General features: G+C 40.3%; 1 protein-coding gene across 1 annotated transcript; it reads right to left on the bottom strand.

Moving 5' to 3' along the window:
- Positions 1–1,441: 1,441 nt before the first annotated feature.
- LOC113074367 (immunoglobulin superfamily member 3-like) lies at positions 1,442–20,744 on the bottom strand (the record flags this gene model as incomplete). Its single annotated transcript, XM_026247202.1, has 11 exons — positions 20,642–20,744; positions 9,045–9,413; positions 8,338–8,754; positions 7,348–7,728; positions 6,826–7,200; positions 5,279–5,662; positions 4,314–4,715; positions 3,407–4,204; positions 2,850–3,233; positions 2,146–2,529; positions 1,442–1,825 (listed from the first exon to the last, which is right to left on the bottom strand). Coding segments are annotated over exons 1-11 (4,348 nt in total), but the record flags the coding sequence as incomplete, so codon positions are not given.
- Positions 20,745–24,077: the final 3,333 nt, after the last annotated feature.

The raw sequence follows: 24,077 nt of genomic DNA, 5'->3' as shown, positions 1-24,077 counted from the left end.
TATCCGATTGCAGCTATTCTGGAGTCGACCACTGACTGTTTCAAATGAACCGTTTAGTGCGAGTCTACAGAAGTAAGAACTGGGAGATCTTGTGAGCGCGCTTGCGTCTGATGTTGCTAAAAGTAAGTTATTAATGTCGAAATTTAGGATTAATTATTGCAACTAAAAATAATATTTAGGTCAAAATTGTCAGTTGTTTGGGAACTAAATACATTGTAAAGAATAATCTATTTAAGTCCACTCAAATGCTCGAATGCAGAGGATGCAGACACATCAATCAGCGTCTCTGTGTTTTAGGTAAAATAAAATAAAATAAAAAACCCACACATTAAAATAACGCAGATTAAATAAAAAATAACACGTGCACGTTAAAATTCCCCGTTGCCATAATGTTAACACTTTTATTAAAATGCTACCATCCATGTCCTATGTGACGTCTGTTTTTATATTGTTTATCAACAGTAACGTTATACATATTTATATTGTTTGGATTAACTAGACGAGTAGACAGGCATGAATGTTTATTCATAACCGTACTGAAAAAAAGTCAATATGTCTAGCTAACAAGCTTGCTGGTGCTAAGTTGAGGTAATATTTATAAATAATGTCCAAATATTTTTATTCAACCACCTATATATATATATATATATATATATATATATATATATATATATATATATATATATATATATATATATACACACACACACACACACACACACACACACACACACACACACATGTAGATTGATATGTAGATTACATCTGGGGAGAAAAGAAAGGATGTGATGTTCAGAACATGGTAACTACAGTAATTATCATAGAGATGCACCCCATTTGGCCAGGGGTGTTTTTAAACCACAGACAAGGTTTGAGAAGGAAAAAGTCATTATGAAAATATAATTATATTTTCCTTAAAATGTTCTTCCTAACTTCAGGCCTTATTATCATGTCATATATAACTTTGATGTTCTGTAAAACAACAAACTTTAAAATACTTTGTTCTTACTGGTGAAAATCAGATGGTCATCTCTGTTTTCTCTCAGGTACATCACAGTGTATGCTTCACAGTGAACATCACTCTCATCAGCGTAGTCAGTATCAACAACAAAAATATATCTTGACTACATATAGTGGTTATTTTGGAAAAAATCCCAGGTATTTTGAGCAGTAGGATTATAAAAAATATTTGCTAATATAAAATTAAATTTAGTAGCCTATATAAAATTCCAAACATCTATCTTTCATTACTTTTTTACCTAAGTACATAAAAAATCGAGTACTTTTGTACTTTCTCTTGAGTAAAATTGAAAAAGGAGTACTTTTACTTTCACTGGAGTAATATTTTATTATACGTATCTGTACTTTTACTCAAGTACTTGATTTGTGTACTTCGTCCACCACTGATTCTCTAAAAACATGGTGCATTCTGGATAGTTACCTTCAGTGTGAACATAGAAGGAGAGCTCTCCAGATTTATCTGAAGCCAATTTCTTCCAGGTGTTAGCAGTTAGAAGCCACTCCTCAACCTGACAGTAGTATCGCCCAATATCAGTGGGGCTGATCTGTAGCACAGTCAGTTTATAGTGTGTGGCAAGTGGTCGTCCAAACAGAAGATTTTTATCAGGAATTGCACTGTGTAAGGTACCGTCATGCCTGGCAGAGAACATGGTGAGTGGTCCATCTTCCTGAACCTTGAACCAGGTGACCTCAAAGACAGACGCATCACTGGATTGTGAGTCAATGACACAGTCAATGGTGAAAGAAGTCTGATCGTTTGTAATGTTGATCATCCGATTGTTCTTCTGAACACGCAGTTTACTTTCTGTTTAAATTAAACACAAATTCAAAGATCAATCAATAAGAACAAAACATACAGACACCTCTAAAGGAAGATCCTATGTTGATAGTCACAAGCAATATGACAGGGTTTTGAAAATCAATTGTTAGACTGCACTTAGAGGTTAAACATGGAATCCCCAGGTGTACAAGACCCTAGCCCTGACATTAGTCTTAAACCTAACCCTTAAATCTGACTGGGTGGTCTGATTAGACAGAATAATTTAGTGACTAAAGCCCAGTGGTAATTATCAAATCGCTTACAGCAGGGATTCTTTAAAAACATGCTGCATTCTGGATAGTTACCTTCAGTGTGAACATAGATGGAGAGCTCTCCAGATTTATCTGAAGCCAATTTCTTCCAGGTGTTAGCAGTTAGAAGCCACTCCTCAACCTGACAGTAGTATTGCCCAATATCAGTGGGGCTGATCTGTAGCACAGTCAGTTTATAGTGTGTGGCAAGTGGTCGTCCAAACAGAAGATTTTTATCAGGAATTGCACTGTGTAAGGTACCGTCATGCCTGGCAGAGAACATGGTGAGTGGTCCTTCTTCCTGCACCTTGAACCAGGTGACCTCAAAGCCAGACGTATCACTGGATTGTGAGTCAATGACACAGTCAATGGTGAAAGAAGTCTGATCGTTTGTAATGTTGATCATCCGATTGTTCTTCTGAACACTCAGTTTACTTTCTGTTTAAATCAAACCCAAATTCAAAGATCAATCAATAAGAACAAAACATACAGACACCTCTAAAGAAAGATCCTATGTTGATAGTCACAATCAATATGACAGGGTTTTGAAAATCAATGGTTAGACTGCGCTTAGAGATTAAACATGGAATCCCCAGGTGTACAAGACCCTAGCCCTGACATTAGTCTTAAACCTAACCCTTAAATCTGACTGGGTGGTCTGATTAGACAGAATAATTTAGTGACTAAAGCCCAGTGGTAATTATCAAATCGCTTACAGCAGGTATTCTCTAAAAACATGCTGCATTCTGGATAGTTACCTTCAGTGTGAACGTGGATGGAGAGCTCTCCAGATTTATCTGAAGCCAATTTCTTCCAGGTGTTAGCAGTTGGAAGCCACTCCTCAACCTGACAGTAGTATTGCCCAATATCAGTGGGGCTGATCTGTAGCACAGTCAGTTTATAGTGTGTGGCAAGTGGTCGTCCAAACAAAAGGTTTTTATCAGGAATTGCACTGTGTAAGGTACCGTCATGCCTGGCAGAGAACATGGTGAGTGGTCCTTCTTCCTGAACCTTGAACCAGGTGACCTCAAAGACGGATTTATCACTGGATTGTGAGTCAATGACACAGTCAATGGTGAATGAAGTCTGATGATTTGTAATGTTGAGCATTTGATTGTCCTTCTGAACACGCAGTTTTCTTTCTGTTTATATTAAACACAAATTCAAAGATCAATCAACAAGAACAAAACATACAGACACCTCTAAAGGAATATCCTATGTTGATAGTCACAAACAATATGAGAGGGTTTTTAAAATCAATGGTAAGACTGCTTTTAGAGATTAAACATGGACAATATGTAAATGGTTGCATTACCGATACTGCGAACTGTGACTGTAGTAGTGCCTGACTGGGCACGTGCCATTGGTTTCCACTGGCCATAACAATCATGCTGGTACTGCTCAACTCTGCACTGGTAGCTTCCACTATCAGCTTTATCAGAGTTTAATACTGCCAGATGGAAAGTATCAGAATTAGGTCTGGAGAAGCGTAACCTGTCCTGATTCTCTGTATGGTACTGTAGACGACCATCATGAGAGTAGGACAGTAATGGTATCCCACTAGTTGACCCTGGTCTATTAAACACCCATTTGAGACTGTAGTGATGAGTAGGGTCATCTTTTTCTACATTCAGGGAGCATTCAAGATCAAACTGCTCTCCTTCTTTGATGTCAAGATTATTGTCTTTCTTGTCCATGGTAAAGCTGAAATTTTTTTGTTGTTCCTCAGTGTCAACATGGACAGATATCTTCCCAGACATGTCTTGACCTATACTTCTCCACTTATTTGCAGCAGTCTGAATCCATTCAACAACCTGACAGTGGTAAAGGCCAGTATCAGTGGGGTTGACGTTTGGCACTGTCAGCTTATATCGCATGGCACTTGGGCGTCCAAACACCAGCTCTTTATCATCGATTGCACTGTGTAAGGTACCATCACGGCTGGCATTGAAGATGATGACAGGTCGTTCATTTATCAGACCCCTGGACCAAGTCACCTCAAACAAAGATTTATCACTGGACCGTGACTTAATGACACAGTCAATGGTGAACCCTGCTTGTAGATTGGTAATGGTCAGGCTTTTTTCCTCCTTGTTAACCTGCAGTTTGTTCTCTAATTTATTTATTTATTTATTTTTTGTGGGGGGTGGAGAAATGCATTAATGTTCTTTTCAATTTTCTGACGATTTCAAAATTTCTTAATTGAAATTTAGAGTACTCACCTATAAGCTGAACAGTAACATTGGTAAAACCTGACTTGTCCCTTGCCTTGCGTGACCATTGACCTTTACAGTCCAGCTGGTACTGTTGAACTTCACAGTAGTAACGCCCCCTGTCTTCCTGGATGGATCTATGGATAGTCAAGTTAAAGACACCCACTTCTGGGGTGTAGAAGTGAAGTCGCCCCACAAGCTCTGAGTCAAAGCTTTTGTACTTCAGAAGGCCATCATGGCTATATGTCAGAAGTGCAGAACTGGTGGACTGGTATTGGTTAAACATCCAGGTAAGGGAGTAACGAAGAGTGGGATCAGACCCAATGCCCTCCACTGAGCATTTCAACTTTACCTGCTTTCCCTCTTCAACCTTCAACTGAGTATCAGCTTTATTCATTTTGAAATAACTGGCTGAAAAAAATAAAAAATAAAAAAATAAGTACAGTATCAGTAATTGGATCATGACGTTTTTATTTTCAATTTTAAATGTATTAATTATAGAATGTATTATATATTTTTTATTTATTCAAAAATACGTAAAAAAAAAAAAATCATGCATGCAATGATTTAAATCTATACTTAGCACATTTAATTTTTTTTTTAAGTAATTTTTGTCCCAACATACTTTCAAGTCAGTTCGTAACTAGTTTATGTTTTGTTGTATTAGGTGGCTAATTATTTTTATTTTATTATGTTTTATTTTTTTTATTTTTTTTTATCAAATGTTTCCATACAAATTACATTGAATGTATGCATACAAAATTACCACCTTGTAAAACTTTGTTTTCATTAAAAAGTTGTCTTTTATTGTTTTGTTCCTTTGAAAATGGCAGTTAAAACATTTTAACACTTTTGAAATCAACATTAGATTTGTTTTCACTTACAAGGACCATTAATAATCAGTTAAACTTATGTTTGTGTAAAACACAGTTCAGTAAAAAAGGAAAAAAATATATAAATAAATATGTTTTTACCTTTCTCTTTGACAACAAGCTCTGTGGAAACAGACATTTTCTTGAGGGAATACCAGTCACCAAGAGGATCCTGGAGCCACTCTTCCACCTCACAGTGATATTGTCCACTGTCAGATGTTCTGGCCTGCTGGATAGTCATCTGGAAGTTCTGTTTCTGTCTTATTTCCAAACGGATCCTCTGGTCCATCTCCAGGCCGGCTGCAGGGCCAAACTTGACAACAGCATCTAAGTCCATAGTTAAGAGCACCTGGGACCCAAACATCCATGTTACTGTGAAACGAGACGTATTTGTGGTTGTCCTCATGACTGAGCATTCAAGCTTAGCATCAGTGTCGACAGTGGTTTCCAGACGAGAAGTGGGTGACAGCAGGCTCATCTTGCTGTCTGTATTAAACATTACAAAGTAAGGAAGAAAGAGAGATAGGGATATCAAACAGCTGAATCTACATTTATCTAAATGCTTTATTTACAAAAAAATTAATAAATAAATCAAGGTTCTGAATGTGTAAAGACAACATAGTAGCAAAAATGCTGGAAAGGACATTTACAAATGTCATTTAATTTATATGCGAGTCTCTTTTGTAGTAGGTATGTAAGCTAGCACCGGTCTGTCTTATTACTGCTAATTTGTGTTTATGCCGCATGGCTTAGTTTTTCCTGTTCTCCTTTATGTTTCCTCATTGAAAGACCTGGTGTCCACAGTTATTAACAGTCAAAAATTTAGATGTACCTACTTGTTGTTTATCTCTATTTATTACACATTGTAATAATAGAAAAATATTTAAAATACTTTACTATGTAAATACTTTTAAATTATTTACTACTGTACGGGAAATTTTTAATGACTAAAAATGTTAAACAATTTAATGTTTCAGACTGTCTGCTTAATATTTTCTAACATTTTACTTTGATGGGCCCACAATGTACTGACTATAAGAATCTTTGCTAGTATATGTCAACTTATTTTACTAACCCTAAACCTGATCTTACAGTCTACTCTGAGGGTTAGTAGACATGTAGTTGCAAATTAATGAGAATAAGGAAAAAGTATAGTAATTATAGGATTGTGGTATGGTCAAAATTATGATTACATGTGTAATTGTACAACTGTCCTTTAACTGTAACTACAATAACAACTTACTGTGGCTTATTTAACAGACATTCTCTATGTATGTACATACAGTATTTGTTAAAGACATCTAATATAATGTGGGTTCAAACCCTCGTAGATTTGATATTATTTAGATTACAGCTCTGTTCACTCAGGAAATTTACTCAACCAGGTGCATCCTGGGATTCTTTTAAAGAGTATTATTTTAAGCAGGAAGTATGATGTACTCTTGTTAGCTGTTTCACTATGCAGTCCAAACATACTGTACATAAAACTGTAAAGAAATTAATATATAAAACAATTTATACTTTTCTTCAAAACTAATTGCATGCATTTCAGCATAGGAATATGCCTTAAGATATAAAAGATCCAAATGTTTGATGAACAATGAACCTTGAAATAAATACATTATTTTTGAAAAAGTTGCTGTATTTACCAGGTTTGTTTACAATCACAGCTAACAGGTTGGAGTTCTTAAAGGCTTTCTGTACATCCTTTTGATAGGCATCAACTTGACACTGGTACTGTCCTTCTTGTTGTTTGCTGGCTCTCGGCACCATGAGAGTGAAACGAGTGTCTCCCGGCTGTGCTTGAATGTTCAGCTGATAGTTTCTATGATCTGCTCTCCATTCCATTTCTCCAGTGTGACTGATGGATAAAATATTTATTTGAGCAGCTGAATTGTGGGGCTGAAACATCCAGCGTAGAGCCAAAGACACTTTAGGCCCTTTGACTTGACATTGCAGTTGTACTGGAGAATCTATAGGTACATTTGATGTACGACTTATCAAGCTCACCACCATTAGAGATTCTGAAAAGAAACGTCTGCAGTGATTATTAAAATTCTAACGTCAGTAACAGTACAAATTTGAGCAACGTAATGACAAAGAATTTATGACAGAATTTCTTGACAGTTTTCTCTATTACTGAGAATAATGTTATTATATAGTAATCTTACCAACAGATTTAACTGTAATGGCTTTTTGCTGAGATTGGGTGATGGCTTTCATCTCTCCATTGCTCTGTACTGTCCATTCAGACACAATGCACTTATATTCTCCGCTGTCAGATACTGAAGATGCACCAAGCTGTAGAGTAAAGTTTCCAGCTGGAGAATGAAATGTTTGGACATTTCTGCTCTGATACCTTGCCCCAACATCTTTCATCACTCCCTCATGGGTCAGACTAACGACATCACTGAAGAAAGCCCTCAGGGCTTTCTTGTGTTGCCATGACACTGATAAAGGACCCTTGAATCCTGACACTGAGCAGGAGACATGTAGTGCATCTCCCTCAGTGACCGCATCCTTCATCAGCATGACCACCACCAGATTACTCTCTGACCAGACAGACAAAAAAAAAAACTTGCCAATGTCAGTGTTTTAATGCAAGCATCAGATTAACACTGAAGGAACCTGCATCACGGGCCACTTCTGAGACACAGGAAACAGCATGAGATTAAACATGTTCTCTTACACAACTTCCTGTGTATGACTGCACTCATACTCACTCAGACATTACAACAGGTTCTGACTAAGTAGTTACAAAGTAGTCACAATGACATCTGCAGAACATTATTATGCTACAAATGTATCTGTCATTTGGTAGAAGCTAAAAATGCCATCATGCCAATGCCATCCTCAAAAACAATTTATTTACAAACATTTACAAACTGCTTCAGGTAACAGCAAATTTGACACAAAATACGTTAACACAGGTTCAGTGATTTTTTTCTCTCTCTCTGCTGTAAATTTTTGACTGAAAAGAGCATGAAACTATTACAATTCAAGAGCTATTTAGACAAATGGATAGATAAATGGGAATAAACATCAACATTTGATTGTAAGGATATAATTGTTACTTTCGTACATTAAACTTTGTCTTAGATTTCTAAGTGTAAGTAAAAATCAGAGAGCCTCTGGTTTACATGACAGAATATAAATCTCACCGATTCGTTTAATCTCTACATCACATGCTTTGGTGGTTTTGTGGGCAATCTGTGTCCAGGAACGGTCTGGGTCTTGGATCCACTCAATGGCTTTGCAGAAGAACTTCCCCTGGTCGGACTGCTGCACTTGAGGCATCTTCAGTCTGTAGGTTGTGTCCTCCACCTTATCCATGCTGATAAGACCAGCACGATAGCGATCCTCAAATCCAGCTCCTGGCTTTACAGTCAGATCTTTGTCCAGAGTAATGATTGGCCGGGGGTTTTCATCCTCTTCACCATGAAGAAACCAGGTGACCGACAGATGAGTGTGTTGAAAAGTCTGGCTGGAGACCTGGCACTCAAGCTGAAGAGGATCCCCTTCAGACAAGCTCTGTGAGGGAGAGCCCGAGTACGATGCCTCCAGGGTGTCTGCTATCACTGTGGAGAAAACAGACTTTTGTCCTTTTTTGTCATTGGAAATTTTTTTGAAAAAAAAGTGATTGACCAATTTGCATTTTTCAAGCCAGTACCAGCATCTAGAGAACTGATATCAGCTGATACTACATCAGTGACTGAAGGATGATGCAGTAGTGTTTAATATGAATATAACTTACAGCCAAACGCCTTCTTTTGTGATACATGGGAATGTGAATGGATTTTAAAGAATAGATTTCTCTCAGATCATCTCATTAATCACCCAAACCCTTCAAAATAAGTAGATATCTTACCATTAAGCTTTGCTTCATCATCATAATCTCCTAAATATGCACCACCTGTGTGTTTGGTCGCACAGAGCAGATCACCTGCATCATTCTCCTGCAAATCTTTGATCCACAAGATAACTGAAGATCCTGACAGCCTTTCAATATAAATCTCTTTTTTTCTTATTCTATCGGAGAACATTCCGTAGGCAAAGTTTGGGTCACTGGTACTGATCATATTTAACTCCATATTTTGTTTCTTGAGAATGAACTCAAACTCCTGTTTAGATGGCCCTGTAAACCCTGTAACATTACAGGATATGGAGATGGGGTATCCTTTCATTCTATACAGAGGACCTTTCTGGATCTGGACCTGAATCTGACCACTGCACAGATCTATGTGGAGAGAAGCATTAGACGGGTTAATATCAGATATATTTTACACAGAAACACAACCCCAGTTCCAGACAAGCTGGGACATTTTGAAAAAATTCAATAAATCAAGAATCTCTGATTTGTTCATTCTCTTTAACCTTTTTTTAATTTACAAAAGTAAAAAGAAAAGCAGTGCATACAAGATATAAGATCTTCAGCTAAGTAAATTATTAGTTAATAACCCTTAAAGGGGGGGTGAAATGCTATTTCATGCATACTGAGTTTTTTACACTGTTAAAGAGTCGGAATCCCATGCTAAACATGGACAAAATTTCAAAAATTAAGTTGTACGTTTGAAGTAGTATTTCTGTTCCAAAAATACTCCTTCCGGTTTGTCACAAGTTTCGGAAAGTTTTTTTCGAATATGGCTCTGTGTGACGTTAGATGGAGCCGAATTTCCTTATATGGGTCCTGAGGGCACGTTTGCCGGAAGAGCGCACGCTCCTGTATAGCAGAGCACTGAGTGAGAGCACAACAGGCATTCGCTGATCAGAGCGAGAGCGTCGCGAAATGTCACAAAAGGAGTGTTTTTGGTTACCAGGGCAAGACAACCCTGTACAGATTACCAAAGAAAAAACAGCATTAAGGGACCAGTGCATGGAGTTTATTTTTACAGAGCATCAACGGAGTTGTGCAAGTGTTTGTTCCCTGCATTTCTAAAATGCTTGTTTTACAAACAAAGCCCAGTTTGACGACGGATTTGCGTATCGTTTATTTCTTAAGGATGATGCAATCCCAACGAAAAAGGGTCACGATTGTGTGTTGGAACCACAGGCGGTGAGTAAAACTGCTTAAAAAATATCTGCCTCCTTGTTAGTGCGTCCGCCTCCCATCGGAGACCCGGGTTCGAGCCCCGCTCGGAGCGAGTCGTTGCTGCTGCTGCTCTCGTTCAGTTTCAGCCTTCACAGCTGTCACAGCTACCAAACGCTCTCAATGCAAAAGCCTACTCGCGCTCGTGATTCTTTAGCTCCGCCCACACGTCACGTCTCTAGGCGCTCATGTTTTTCCGGGAAAAATCGGTAAAGACTATCTTTCTCTTATGAATATAATAAAACTAAATACTTTTTGGAGTTATGAAGGATGCAGTACTACTCTATAGATACTCAAGATTAACAGGATATTGAGTGAAAACGAGCATTTCACCCCCCCTTTAAATGTCACAAAGCTTCAAAAGCTATATTTTCTGAGTCATATAACAAGATAACGAATTTCAACAAGATGGCGGCGTGTCCACACGCAGCGGCTTCTCTCTGTCCCGACAGAACGGTGTTTTTTCGTGTTTTTTGTCTTGTGAGTCGCAGTGTTTTTGTACGGCCTTCACCATCACCGACCCCCACTACTGCATCTCGCCCGCAGCGGAGGCGCCACAAGCGGCGTGAGAGGAAGCAGAAGAGGGGTAGGCGCAGAGGTATCCGGGCTAGGCTAACGGCTAACCCACACGAGCCATCTATCCCCACCGTCGTACTGGCTAACGTATGCTCGTTGGACAATAAACTGGACTACATTCGATTACTATGCTCAACTCAGAGGACTGTAAGAGACTGTTGTGTTTTTGTGTTCACGGAAACATGGCTCAGCAAAAGCGTTCCAGACGGCGCTATTCAGCTTGACCAGCTGACGTGCTATCGAGCGGACAGAGCTCTCGTCGCGGGAGGAAAAACCCGCAGCGGCGGGCTTTGTGTTTACATCAATGACGCGTGGTGCCGCGATACTGTTGTGATCAGCAAACACTGCTCACCCCTGGTGGAGTTTATGATTATTAAATGCCGGCCGTTCTATCTGCCGAGGGAATATACTGCTATACTGCTCATTTCGGTGTACATTCCCCCATTCAACATCATCAGCAACAGGAACGACGCACTAAATGAACTGTACCAGCACATCAGTGAGCAGCAGACAGCACACCCCGATGCTTTTCTCATCATAGCTGGGGATTTCAACCATGCTGACCTTAAGAGTGTGTTTCCAAAAATACACCAGCACATCAACTTTCCAACACGAGGTAATAACATCTTGGACTTTGTTTACACCACACAGAGAGGAGCTTACAAAGCCCTCCCCCTCCCCCACCTCGGAGCCTCAGACCACATGTTATGCTAATGCCTGCATACAGACCACTCATTAAAGTCGCCAAACCAGTTTACAAACAGTTTAAAGTGTGGCCAGAAGGATCATCAGAGATTCTTCAGGAGTGCTTCAACACAACTGACTGGGACATGTTTAAACAGGCTGCCACATGCAATAACACCACTGAGTACTCAGAGACTGTTACTGCCTACATCAATAAGTGTATTGATGATGTAACGGTCACAAAAACCATCACTGTCCGAACCAACCAGAAGCCATGGATGACAGGGGAGGTCTACAGACTCCTGAAGACACAGAACGCTGCCTTCAAAACTGGAGATGAGGTGGGCCTGAGAACAGCTAGGGCCAACCTGTCCCGTGGCATCAGAGAGGCTAAGAGACAGCACTCCAGGAGGATAGCTCACCAATTCAGCAACAGCAGAGACACTAGGAACCTGTGGCAGGGGATGCAGACCCTGAAAGTCTGTGCAGCAGAACTCACTGATGTCTTCACAGACATTTTTAACACCTCACCGAGTCAGCCTGTTGTTCCCACATGCTTTAAAACTACCACCATCATCCCAGTCCCGAAGAAGCCATCTCCATCCTGCTTCAATGACTACCGTCCTGTTGCACTTACCCCCATCCGCATGAAGTGCTTTGAACGGCTAGTCATGCACCACATCAAGTCTGCCCTCCCCCCCTCCCTGGACCCCTTCCAGTTTGCATATCGGTCCAACCGGTCGACCGATGATGCCATCTCCACTGCTGTCCACTCAGCACTCACCCATCTGGACAAAAAGGACTCATATGTCAAAATGCTATTCATAGACTTCAGTTCAGCATTCAACACAATCATCCCTCAACAGCTCATCTACAAGCTGAGTCAGCTGGGGCTCAACACTTCGCTGTGCAACTGGCTGTTGGACTTTCTGACTGGAAGACCTCTGGCAGTATGGGTCGGCAGCAACACATCCAGCACCATCACACTGAACACTGGGGCCCCCCAAGGATGTGTGCTGAGCCCCCTCCTCTTCACTCTGCTGACACATGACTGCACACCGTCACACAGGTCCAACCTCTTTATTAAGTTTGCCGATGACACGACTGTGGTGGGTCTCATTAGAAACAAAGATGAGACAAACTACAGGAGTGAGGTGAGCCGCCTGGCCAAGTGGTGCAGTGACAACAATCTCTCTCTGAACGTGGAGAAGACAAAGGAGATTGTTGTAGACTTCAGGAGAGCACACACTCAGCACGTTCCTTTGACCATCAACGGTACGACTGTGGAGAGAGTGAGCAGCACCAAGTTCCTGGGTGTGCACATCACAGAGGACCTCTCCTGGACTGAAAACACCGCAGCACTGGCCAAGAAATCACAACAGCGTCTCTACTTCCTCCGCAAACTGAGAAGAGCCAGAGCCCCACCCCCCATCATGTACACCTTCTACAGAGGCACCATCGAGAGCATTCTGTCGAGCTGGATCACTGTGTGGTATGGTGCCTGCAACGCATCCTGCCGAAAACTCTGCAACGCATAGTGAGAGCAGCTGAGAAGATCATTGGTGTCTCTCTCCCCTCCCTCCAGGACATTTATGGAACACGTCTCACCCGCAAAGTCCTCTGCATCACAGGTGATCCCACCCACCCATCACACAGCTTCTTCAGCCTGCTACCATCAGGGAGGAGACTGCGGAGTCTCCAGGCCAGGACCAGCAGACTGAAGGACAGCTTCATCCACCAGGCTGTCAGGAAGCTAAACTCCCTCCCAAACCTGTCCCCTAACCTCTTCTTCCCCAGGCACCACTGAACTATGACCCCACCCCCCACCCCCGCTAATTATACGATGGCATGCACTAGTCACTTGTGCAGCATTGGTCTGCTCACTCGCCCCTTGTTAGTGAAAGTTCTTGAAGATTGAGATGCTTACACGGATGTCATATTTCTCGTTCTTTTTACTTCAGAACACAAGAAGAAAAAAGCCAAACAACTCACCTACTTGACAAGGCTAAAAGTTTAATAAAGTTATCAGCATACTTAGTGTGTACATGAAGTATAACAGGGTGAGATACATCATTGTGATCTTTCAAAATAAACAAAAACATAATAAAAATAATAAAGTGTTTATAATTATTTACACTTAGCATCACATATGCTTCTATTCCGAAAATCTTAAATAATTATTCAACAACAAAAGTTACAACATCCTCCCACCCGATGAACTAGGTTCATCTATACTAATTTTAAGGACGTTGAATTAAATTAACTCCAAGGGATATAGCAGTTGCACAGGTCTTCTTAACACACTGCCTGATGAAGTACGGACAATACATGAACGTACCAGGCCATCTCTTCCTGAATTCAATTTTTCAATTCTTCCCATTTTCCAAGTTTGTCGGGGTACTTTGTCATCTCCAACTAGGACAACATCACCTTCCTTCAGCATAGTTGCTTTTATTGAATCACTCTTATGAGCTGACTTTAAGTCCATCAAATAGTCTTTTTCGCCAGCGGTTCCAAAATGTAGTTAGAAGTCTCTGACGGTACTTCCCTCGGCGAACAGCATGCTCTTTAGTCAGAATAGAGGAATTAGACTCAGAGACCACAGTCTCTGGTGGCAGAGAGGTTAGTCTTTGCCCTACCAGGAAATGTGAAGGCGTCAGAGGTTGGGGCTCATTGGCATCATTGTGTACGTACGAAAGTGGTCTAGAATTTATAACTGCTTCTACTTCTGTCAAAATAGTAGTCATCTCTTCAAAGTTTAGTGAGGCCTTTCCTAGGACTTTTTTCAGACAATTCTTTACTGATCTAACAAGTCTCTCCCAAAAGCTTCCCCACCATGCCGCGCGTTCAACAATAAATTTCCAAGTAATAAAATTTGAAGAAAAGAAATCTGTAAGCTCAGAGGTTTTAAATGATCTCCACAGTTCCTTTAAATCTTGGTCTGCCCTTTAGAATGTTTTTGCTTTGTCCGAGTATATTATTTTGCGCAGACCTCTTCTTGCTATAAATCTTTTCAGAGCAAGGAGGAATTTCTATGTGGTCTGATCAGACACTAACTCTAAATGTATCGCCCGAGTAACAGCACATGTAAAAAGTGCAATATATGCCTTTTTTGGTACACCATTCGATTTAACATATAATGGGCCAGCAAAATCGACCCCTGTGACTTCAAAGGGTGGTGCTTCAGTAACTCTGTCCTTTGGCAGAGGTGCAGTAGTTTGCTGAGCTGCCTTGGCTTTCAATCTATTACAAACATGACAGTGTCCTACTATTTGCTTCACAAGCTGTCGGCCACGCAAAATCCAATATTTCTCTCTAACCTGAACCAGTGTATCTCTTACACCTGAATTCATCACTCTTTCATGATAACTCTGAACTAGTAATTCCGAATATCTTTGCTTTGTGGGGAGCACCCATGGGTGCCATTCTCTGAAGCTGAACTCTGAAGACTGTTGTAATCGTCCACCTACACTAATGAGTTCATTTTCATCTAAGAAGGGTTTCAAATCCTTGATCTTTGAGTCTTTGTCAACCATTTTTCCTAGTTTGAGCAAATGTATTTCCTTGCTGAAACTCTGTTCCTGAGTCATCTTTACCCAGTACATTTCAGCTGCAAGAAGTTCTTTTGCTGTGAGCTCGCCTTGGATTTTACATCTTGATCGGGCATTAGTTATGAACCTCTTTATCCATGCAGTTATTCGCAACACTGTCTTCAGTCTGCTAAATTTGGATAAATCCAAAAAAGGTCCTGTTGTTGAAACACCACCAAACTGCACGGTGACCTGAAACTTAGACCTCAGTTCAATGTTCATTTCCGCAACACAATTTTGCTCAGGCTCTTCCAAGTGAGCTGGAACTAAAGATGCCGGCCCATACCACCAGAGTTCACTCTGTATGAGATCATCTACGCTCTTTCCTCGAGTGGCTAAATCAGCGGGATTGTCTTTCCCATTACAATGGGACCAAGATTCAGGGTTTGTGAGATTCTGTATTTCAGCTACTCGATTACCTACAGATGGTTTCCATTTCTGTGCAGAACTCTGTATCCAGTGTAAGACAATTACTGAATCTGTCCATATGTGAATTTGATTTTTCTCCATGTTCAAGGGACGAAGCAGATTATGTCCCATTCTAGCTCCGATTAGAGCTCCCATTAACTCTAAACGTGGTAAAGTAAGCTTCTTCAAAGGAGCAACTCGTGCCTTTGATGCTACAAAACTGTTTACAGTTTCTCCATTTTCATTTTTTCATTGTAGGTATGCAACTGCGCTGTACACTCTTTCACTAGCATCACAAAACACGTGCAATTTGTGCGATTGAACATTAGGTTAATTCTCTATTTTGTACCATCTTGGTATAGCAATCAAACGAAGCTGTGGCACTTCACTACACCACTGATTCCACTTCCTTGACAATTCAGAAGGCAAATGTTCATCCCAACTAAGTCCTCTTTCCCACATTTCTTGAAGAAGACATTTCACTCTAACAGTAAAGGGAGTTAGGGATCCTATGGGGTCAAAGATACGGGATGATGTTTGCAACAGATTTCTCTTTGTGTTTTCTTTCCTCTCCAAAACACTCAACAGTTGCTTGAAATCAAACACAAAATCATCGCTTTCTGGTCTCCATACTAAACCTAATACCTTCAGTACATTTCCACTACTGTCCGATACTAAGTTTTGCTCCATTGCATTCCCTGTCCATCTTGCTCTCAGTTCTGGTGAATTCGTCACCCATTTTACACAATTTCATGCCTGCATCCAGTAAGATGTCTCTGGCAGCTGTAGAAATAGTGTGTGCCTCATCCACTTCACGAGAACTCACAATGAAATCATCCACGTAGAGTGATTCTCTCAAGGCTTCCACTGCCTTAGGCTGTTCTGACTCCTTTTGTTGAATGTGATGCCTAATAGTTGCAGCTAACAGGAATGGACTTGGGGACACTCCGAAAACCACTCTACACATTCGCATAATGCGTATATAATTTTTCTTATCATCAGTTGGAGAACCGTGTAGCCACAGGAATCTGACAGCATCCTTCTCTTTTTCTGCCAAAGCGATCTGCAAGAATGCCTTTGTGATGTCAGCAGTAAATGCAATTTTGTGCAATCTGAACTTGACAAGCACATCTAGCAAGTCAGGATTCAAGTTTGGTCCTGCAAGCAAGCAGTCGTTTAGTGATGGACAACCCTCTGCATGTGAGGATGCATCAAACACTACCCTTAGTGTAGTTGTTGGTTTGTCTTCTCTGAGTACAGCATGGTGTGGTATATAATATTAAACAGCACCTGTCTCCTTTACTTGTGAATCATTGCCTGGAACATCTTCACAAATGCCTTGTTGTAAATAGTCTTGTATTACGTCTTTGTATTGTGTGTAAAAGGTTACATCAGCTTTTAGAGTTTTCTGCAGCCTTTCAAACCTTGTCTTAGCCACCTTGAAATTATTTTGTAGTTTTTGTTTATTTGGTTTCCAAGGTAATTCAACCTGATAACGACCATCCTTAAACCTTACTGTCTGGTTAAAGTGTTGTACGTCTTCTATTTCTTCTGCACCCTCAGTTGTCTTGTTTAGTATGCCCAAAGACTCTACTTCCCAAAAAGCACACAACTGTTTTGAAATCTGCGTATCTTCTTCTAAACAAATTTGCATGCATGTTGTGTCAGGTACACTCAACATGGGAATTGGTCCTTGAACAGTCCATCCAAAAATACTTTCCAGGGCTACAAGAGATTCAGTTAATCTCTCAACTCTACCTGATACTATTTGCCAGTAGTAGTCTGCTCCTATTAATACTGAAAGCTCAGAATCATTGGTGTCCTCAGAGAAAACATCTGCAAGTTGCAGACCCTTAGCTTTAAGCTTATTTTGCACATGTTCTCCAGGAACTTTCATAACAGCAGTACAGATTTGAGGCATCCCTATTGCTGCGATTTCTATTTTTTCATTTTCATTCCATACACTTTCAAGTGTCAATTTCACGATGTTACGTTCTGTACTCACAGGACACTCAGCTCCGAAAGTGTGAAGATTCAAAGTCTCTTTTTTCAGCACTGGTAATTCTAGTGTTTTCACAAGATTCTCTCGCACAAAGCTTCTTTGGCTGCCTCCATCCAATAAACAACGTACTAATTTTTTACCTGCTGGACCTTCTATCCATGCCTTAATTGTCTGAAGCAGCACAGTTGGTTGCCCTTCAGCCTTTGGTTTTACAGTGTTCGACAAAGACGACACTACAGCTTCAGAGCTAGTGTTGCTATCTTCCACACTGTCGTTTTTGTTCTCAGGCTGCTTATGATTTTGCTCACAGATTGACTGATGGTGCTTACGTCCACACTTAGCACAGTTAACTCCTTTAACCCTACAGAACTTTGCTATGTGTTTAGGACCCAAACAAGCAAAACATTTTCCCATTTTTCTTAGCTTGTCTTTTCGAGCAGACACTGAATACTCAGAGCAATTTTCAGGCTTATGGTTCAGGTTCTCACAATATATACAAGCCTTGGGAACATGACTAACAGTGTGCAGTGCAGCTGCAGAAGACATTGTCCATTTTTTATGCCTTGGTTCATGAATCATCTCAGGTTTAGCGAAAGATCTTTTACTCATCTGTTTGTCCCTTTTTGAACTTTCTGGTCTAGTTAGTTGCAGTGCTCTTTCTCGGCTTTGCACTTCCTTTTGTAGAAATTGAATAAGCTCAGGCACTTTCCATTCACCATCAAAGTCCAACTGACGAGTATAAGCTAAAGCAATGTCCTCTGGCATCAATTGCAATAACACAGGGCATAAAAGACTGCCATACGTGTCCACAAGGAACACCCAGAGATTCCAAACTACGAATTTGAATTTCACATTCATCATATAAACTTCTCAACGCTTTTACGTCTGATGATCTCTTTACAGGAGTCAAATTAAGCAGTTTAGACATGTGAGCACTGATAACAATATCCTTCCTTCCAAATCTGTTCTGTTACAATTCAATAGCTGCATCATAATTACTGTCCGTCAGAGTGAGCCCTGATACTGCTTTGGCCGCTGCGTCAGCCAAATACGTTTTCAAATGTCTCTTTCTTACACAGCGCTTCATTAGAATGAATTGCGGCTTCATACTGACTCCAAAACTCCTGCCACTTGCTTATTTCTCCTGTAAACTTATCAATAACCAATTTGGGGAGCTTGACAGACTGTTTTTCTGGCCGTCTTTCTTGATTTGCATAGGCGTTTTTTACCCGTTCACTCTCTTGTTCACGCTCCCTTTCTATCATTCTCACTGCACGGGATTTCCACATGATAATGCGGTCCTGATAATCCAGCGCACTCTCTGTCTCTCTCTCCAGATCGTCCGTGGGAGTTTCGTTTTCGATGCCTCTGTCAAGATCCACCAAGCTTTCTTCTTTCGTCGATAACATTGAAAGTAACTCGCGCAGCTTTTCACAGTCTGGTTCTTCTTTACCAATCTCTTCTTGCATATTGTGACGGCTGGTGAAAAGACAGTCCGGAAACAATAGCGAGTTAACAGGATTTAATGAGATGATGAGATATAGTACAAAGACACACAAAGACGATGAGGCGATAACACTCCAGGGAGACGATGGACGGTGAGAAATCCAGATGGTAGTGGAGTGTAGGTGAGGAGTCCGGGTCTTGACGGCGTGAGGCAGCAGGAGAGAGTGGCACAGGAACTGCGGGGAACAGAGCCGAAGGTAAGTGTCCATGGCTGAGTGATCGTGCGGAGAGTGGATGAGGTTCTGGGGAAACACAGACATCCAACGCAAACTACACAGAAGCCAGACGGGGGTAAACACAACGACATGAAACAACGATCTCACAAACACAAGACGTGAGACAAGCCATTATATAGGAGATGAGTAATGAGTGGCAGCTGTTGCTGATACAATTAACGAAGACGCCCACAACTAATCAGTGCAGACGCAGAACACACAGAATTCACCACAAAGTGTAAACAACCCGAGATCACGGTTTACCAACCGTGACACATATGAGTCAGTAACTTCGTCGTTGAGCTGCGGATTGTTTTCCTCTTCTTCTTCATCCGTTCTAACTGTTCAGCCATCTTCATTAAACTTACTTTCACTTTCCTACTCCGAGATTCTTATTTCGCGACCATTCTGTGACGCTATCCCGGGTTTTGGCACCAAAAATAGTGAAAGTTCTTGAAGATTGAGACGCTTACACGGATGTCATATTTCTCGTTCTTTTTACTTCAGAACACAAGAAGAAAAAAGCCACACAACTCACCTACTTGACAAGGCTAAAAGATTAATAAAGTTATCAGCATACTTAGTGTGTACTTGAAGTATAACAGGGTGAGATACATCATTGCGATCTTTCAAAATAAACAAAAACATAATAAAAATAATAAAGTGTTTATAATTATTTACACTTAGCATCACATATGCTTCTATTCCGAAAATCTTAAATAATTATTCAACAACAAAAGTTACAACACCCCTCACTACCTCATCTGGCATGGAACTGATGTCATTCCACTACCTCATCAGTCAGTTAAATAACTGCTCTTGGTCACTTGTCACTTTAATCAGACTTAATAAGATATTCTTAATAAGTGCTTTTTTGCACTAAAAAATATTTATTGATTTGCACTATATCTGTCATTTACCTTGCGCTGCTTTATTTAACTTTATTTTTAACTTTATTTTAAATTTTATTATGTGTCTTTTTTATCATTCCCTTATTGTATAGTTGTATCTACATTTTATATTTGATCTAGTTATTTTTTTAGGCTTTAATGTTAATGTTATCTGTAGGCACCTGGGTCTGAGAGTAACGCAATTTCGATTCTCTGTATGTATGTACTGTACATGTGGAAATTGACAATAAAGCAGACTTGAAATTGAACTTGAATAAACCACTTGCATGTAACGTTTATTTCATTTTTAAAGCCTTATGGTAGTGAAAGTAATCACCATCCACATTCATTGTATGGGAAATCCAGCTTGAATGTTTATTAGCCTTTTTGCATCTCACATAAGATTTGATTTAACATGAGGGTGAGAAAATTAAATAATGTCCCAAAACTTCTATATCCTCAGAGAAAATAAGTCAAGGTTCATATTTGTGATTCAGTTCAGTCTTACCCCACTGCAGCAGTCCTGTGAGACACAACAATAGTGGCAGCTTCCACTTTTGGCACCAGAAGTCTACCATCCTTAAACTGATCGATCCGTCTGCTTTCTTATCTCTAAGTTATTGCAGGTTTCACTGAGAGTGCCTTAAACCTGATATATGTTATCTGAAACAAGCAACTGTGACATCACATGAAGAGGAAACAAGTGTGATAAATATGGTTTCCCGTCGTCTGGCACCACTCTGATCTTCACATGCGTCAATGTCCTCAAATTCTCATTACTGCGTATGTGAACAGAACAATACAACATACCAGCAGTTGTTTTTTTTTTTAATGCACCATTATTTGATTATACACAGTGAGTGTTTCTATAAAGTGATTACATTTTAACAGAAAGTTGCAAAATCTGTTAAAAAAAATACATTAATGTCTATGTTAATGTAAATTCGTTCATCGGCTTCAATCAAGGTGCGATTCTACGCAATCAGCAGCCAGACATGATAGAGACCAGATCAATGCTATGAGGTTGAAAATTGACGAGCTGTGCTCCAAGGTGGCAGACATGGAAGACCGAAGTAGAAGGTCCAACCTACGTTTAGTTGGGCTAAGGGAATGACCAGAGGGTGACAACTGTATCGCCTTTTTAAAGGCGAATCTATCTACGTGGATCCCATCTGTCGCTAATTGAGACATAAAAATAGAGCGAGCTCACCGCCTGTACACGGATAGAAACACCAACGTTAGCTGCCCTCGCACAATTTTATTCAAGTTGCTAGATTATACTGATTCATCATATGTCATGGGGTCACGTGACTGATTCATGGCAGTGCAGACGTGAATCTTGCGTGCTCCACTTACTACTCGTTACTTTCAGTTTATTAGAAAGCAAATTATGTTGAATTACATCAAATCCTCTAAAATGTCGGTATCACATAATAAGGGTGCAACCAAAGAAACCGAACTTTCACCTATCAAGAAGAAATTCAAGGAATCACAGACTAGCATCTCCAAAACGGACCTGGACAACGCCATCTTAGCAGGAGTGAAGCAGGCCTTAGTTGAGCAGAGAGCTGAGCTAAATCAAATTGTCACTGCTGCGGTAAAAGCTGCTTTAGATGATGTGCTGCTCCCGCAAATAATGGACCTTAGACTTGAAATGAAGAACGCCTCGGACACTATAACGTCAGCCACCGGCCAGATTGAACAACTGGAGAAATCCGTTCATCGTCTTCAATCAAGGTGCGATTCTACGCAATCAGCAGCCAGACGTGATAGAGACCAGATCAATGCTATGAGGTTGAAAATTGACGAGCTGTGCTCCAAGGCGGCATACATGGAAGACCAAAGTAGAAGGTCCAACCTACGTTTAGTTGGGCTGAGGGAAGGAGCGGAGGGTGACAACTGTATCGCCTTTTTAAAGGCGAATCTATCTCGGTGGATCCCATCTGTCGCTAATTGAGACATAAAAATAGAGCGAGCTCACTGCCTGTACGCGGATAGAAACACCAACGTTAGCTGCCCTCGCACAATTTTATTCAAGTTGCTAGATTATACTGATAGACAAGCAATCCTGAATGGTGCAAGAGCCGTTTTTCCCGTTAAATATGGCACGGACACTTTGCGCTTCTTCCCGGATTTCAGCGCAGACACTACTAAGAAACGAAAGGCCTTTGCCGAGGTGAGAAAGCGGATAGAAACATCTGGGATTTCAGATCACTCTCCCATTATCTGTAATATCCAAACGTTTCTCTTGTTCCCAGCCACACTGAAGATCACTTACCGCGGCAGGCAAACGTTATGTCGGTCTCCACCTGAGGCGGAACAGTTCATCCTCTCTAACAACCTGCCCTGCAGAAGTGCCAGCTCTTCACCTAGGCGAGGGGGCAAAACGTCGGAGATCCGTATGGACACACACCAGATGGACACAGCAGAGCATCAGCCTACTTTGGCCACTGCAAGCAACATCGCAAGTTAGATGGTTCAATATTTCAGTACGGGACTGTGGACTTTTTTCTTTGTAATGTCATATGGGTGAAGTATGATTTTTGTGTTTTTCATTACAATTGAGACTATCTCGACGCCTAAGGTATAGGCATGTAATTTATCACTTGTTATAGGCTAGCTTAGACTGCAAGAGCACCAATAAGACTGGCCTAGTCTTTTTTTACAAAGGGACATATCAACATACTGCTTTATTTCCCGTTGAATATCGCCTTGTCTATGTTACTCTTTGGGCCGATAGCTGAGGTTTATTTCACTCTTTTTGTCTCCAGCTAGAACCAGGCTAATCATTTTCTTATTTATTTTATTGCTTTATTGCCCGTTGAATATTGCATCACTGTAACGAGTGGGGTGGGGGAGTTTGCATCGTTAGGAGGAGTCACGTCTCTTACAATCTCTAACTTTATACTGGCCAAAGGGGCTCTCATGTACTCCTTGCGGCTTGTAAAGTATGTTTTGTATATAGTTCGGAATGTTATTATTTTGCTGGCAGCTGTTAACTTTATTGCTACTCTTTCCTATTTTGCTCTAAGGGCACCAAAAGTTTCTTTGTTAAAGTTGCTTCCAATCCTGTTATACTACTTCCAGTCAGACTATGTCTGATCTAAACATTATATCCTGGAATGTGTGTGGCCTGAATACACCGGTTAAGCATACCCGCTGTCTAGAATTTTTACATCGCAAAGCAATAGATATAGCCTTAGTTCAAGAATCGCACTTGAAAAAGGAGGATGTGTCCCGCTTCCAAAATAAAACTACAAGTTACTGGCATACTTGTGCGCCCCTAATAAATCCAAAGGTGTGCTGATACTTGCAAAGAGGTCGCTACATTTATCCATAGACTTACTGGGAGGAGATGACATTGGCCGTTTTGTGTATGCAGCTGTAACACTAAATCATTCTAAACTCATGCTGGGTATCTATCTACGCTCCAAATGAGCCTGATCAGCTTTTTCTGAATAATATCTGTGAAAAACTACTACAATTTAGTGATCTGGATGTCATCATAGGGGGAGAATTTCAATGCCTCAATTAATCCTCAACTTGATCGTTCATCTAGTTCTAACCCCTCCATTGCAATGTCCACATCTTCTCTAAATAGGTTCATTACAGAATTAAATGTGATTGACCCATGGCACATACACAATCCCCACACGAAGGGTTATCCCTTATGAAACAAAAATATATTGCAGTATATTGGAAAATATCATGTAATATATTAGGCATATATTCTTATATATATTAATTTTTTCCAATATATTGCAATATTTTGAAAGCGGCAATCATTTGTATATTTTGCAATATATTATATAATATATGTGTCATCAATATATTATTAAATGTATTCAAATATATAAAATATTAGAAATAAAAAGGAAAATATATATTACAATATATCACAATATATTTTAAGAAATATATTGGTAAAATATTTTCCTTTCGTA

This window comes from Carassius auratus, unplaced genomic scaffold (genome assembly GCF_003368295.1).
Source record: "Carassius auratus strain Wakin unplaced genomic scaffold, ASM336829v1 scaf_tig00014316, whole genome shotgun sequence".
NCBI lineage: Eukaryota > Metazoa > Chordata > Actinopteri > Cypriniformes > Cyprinidae > Carassius > Carassius auratus.
Note: the sequence above shows the minus strand (reverse complement) of the source record. Positions and strands in the feature narration are given on the sequence as shown.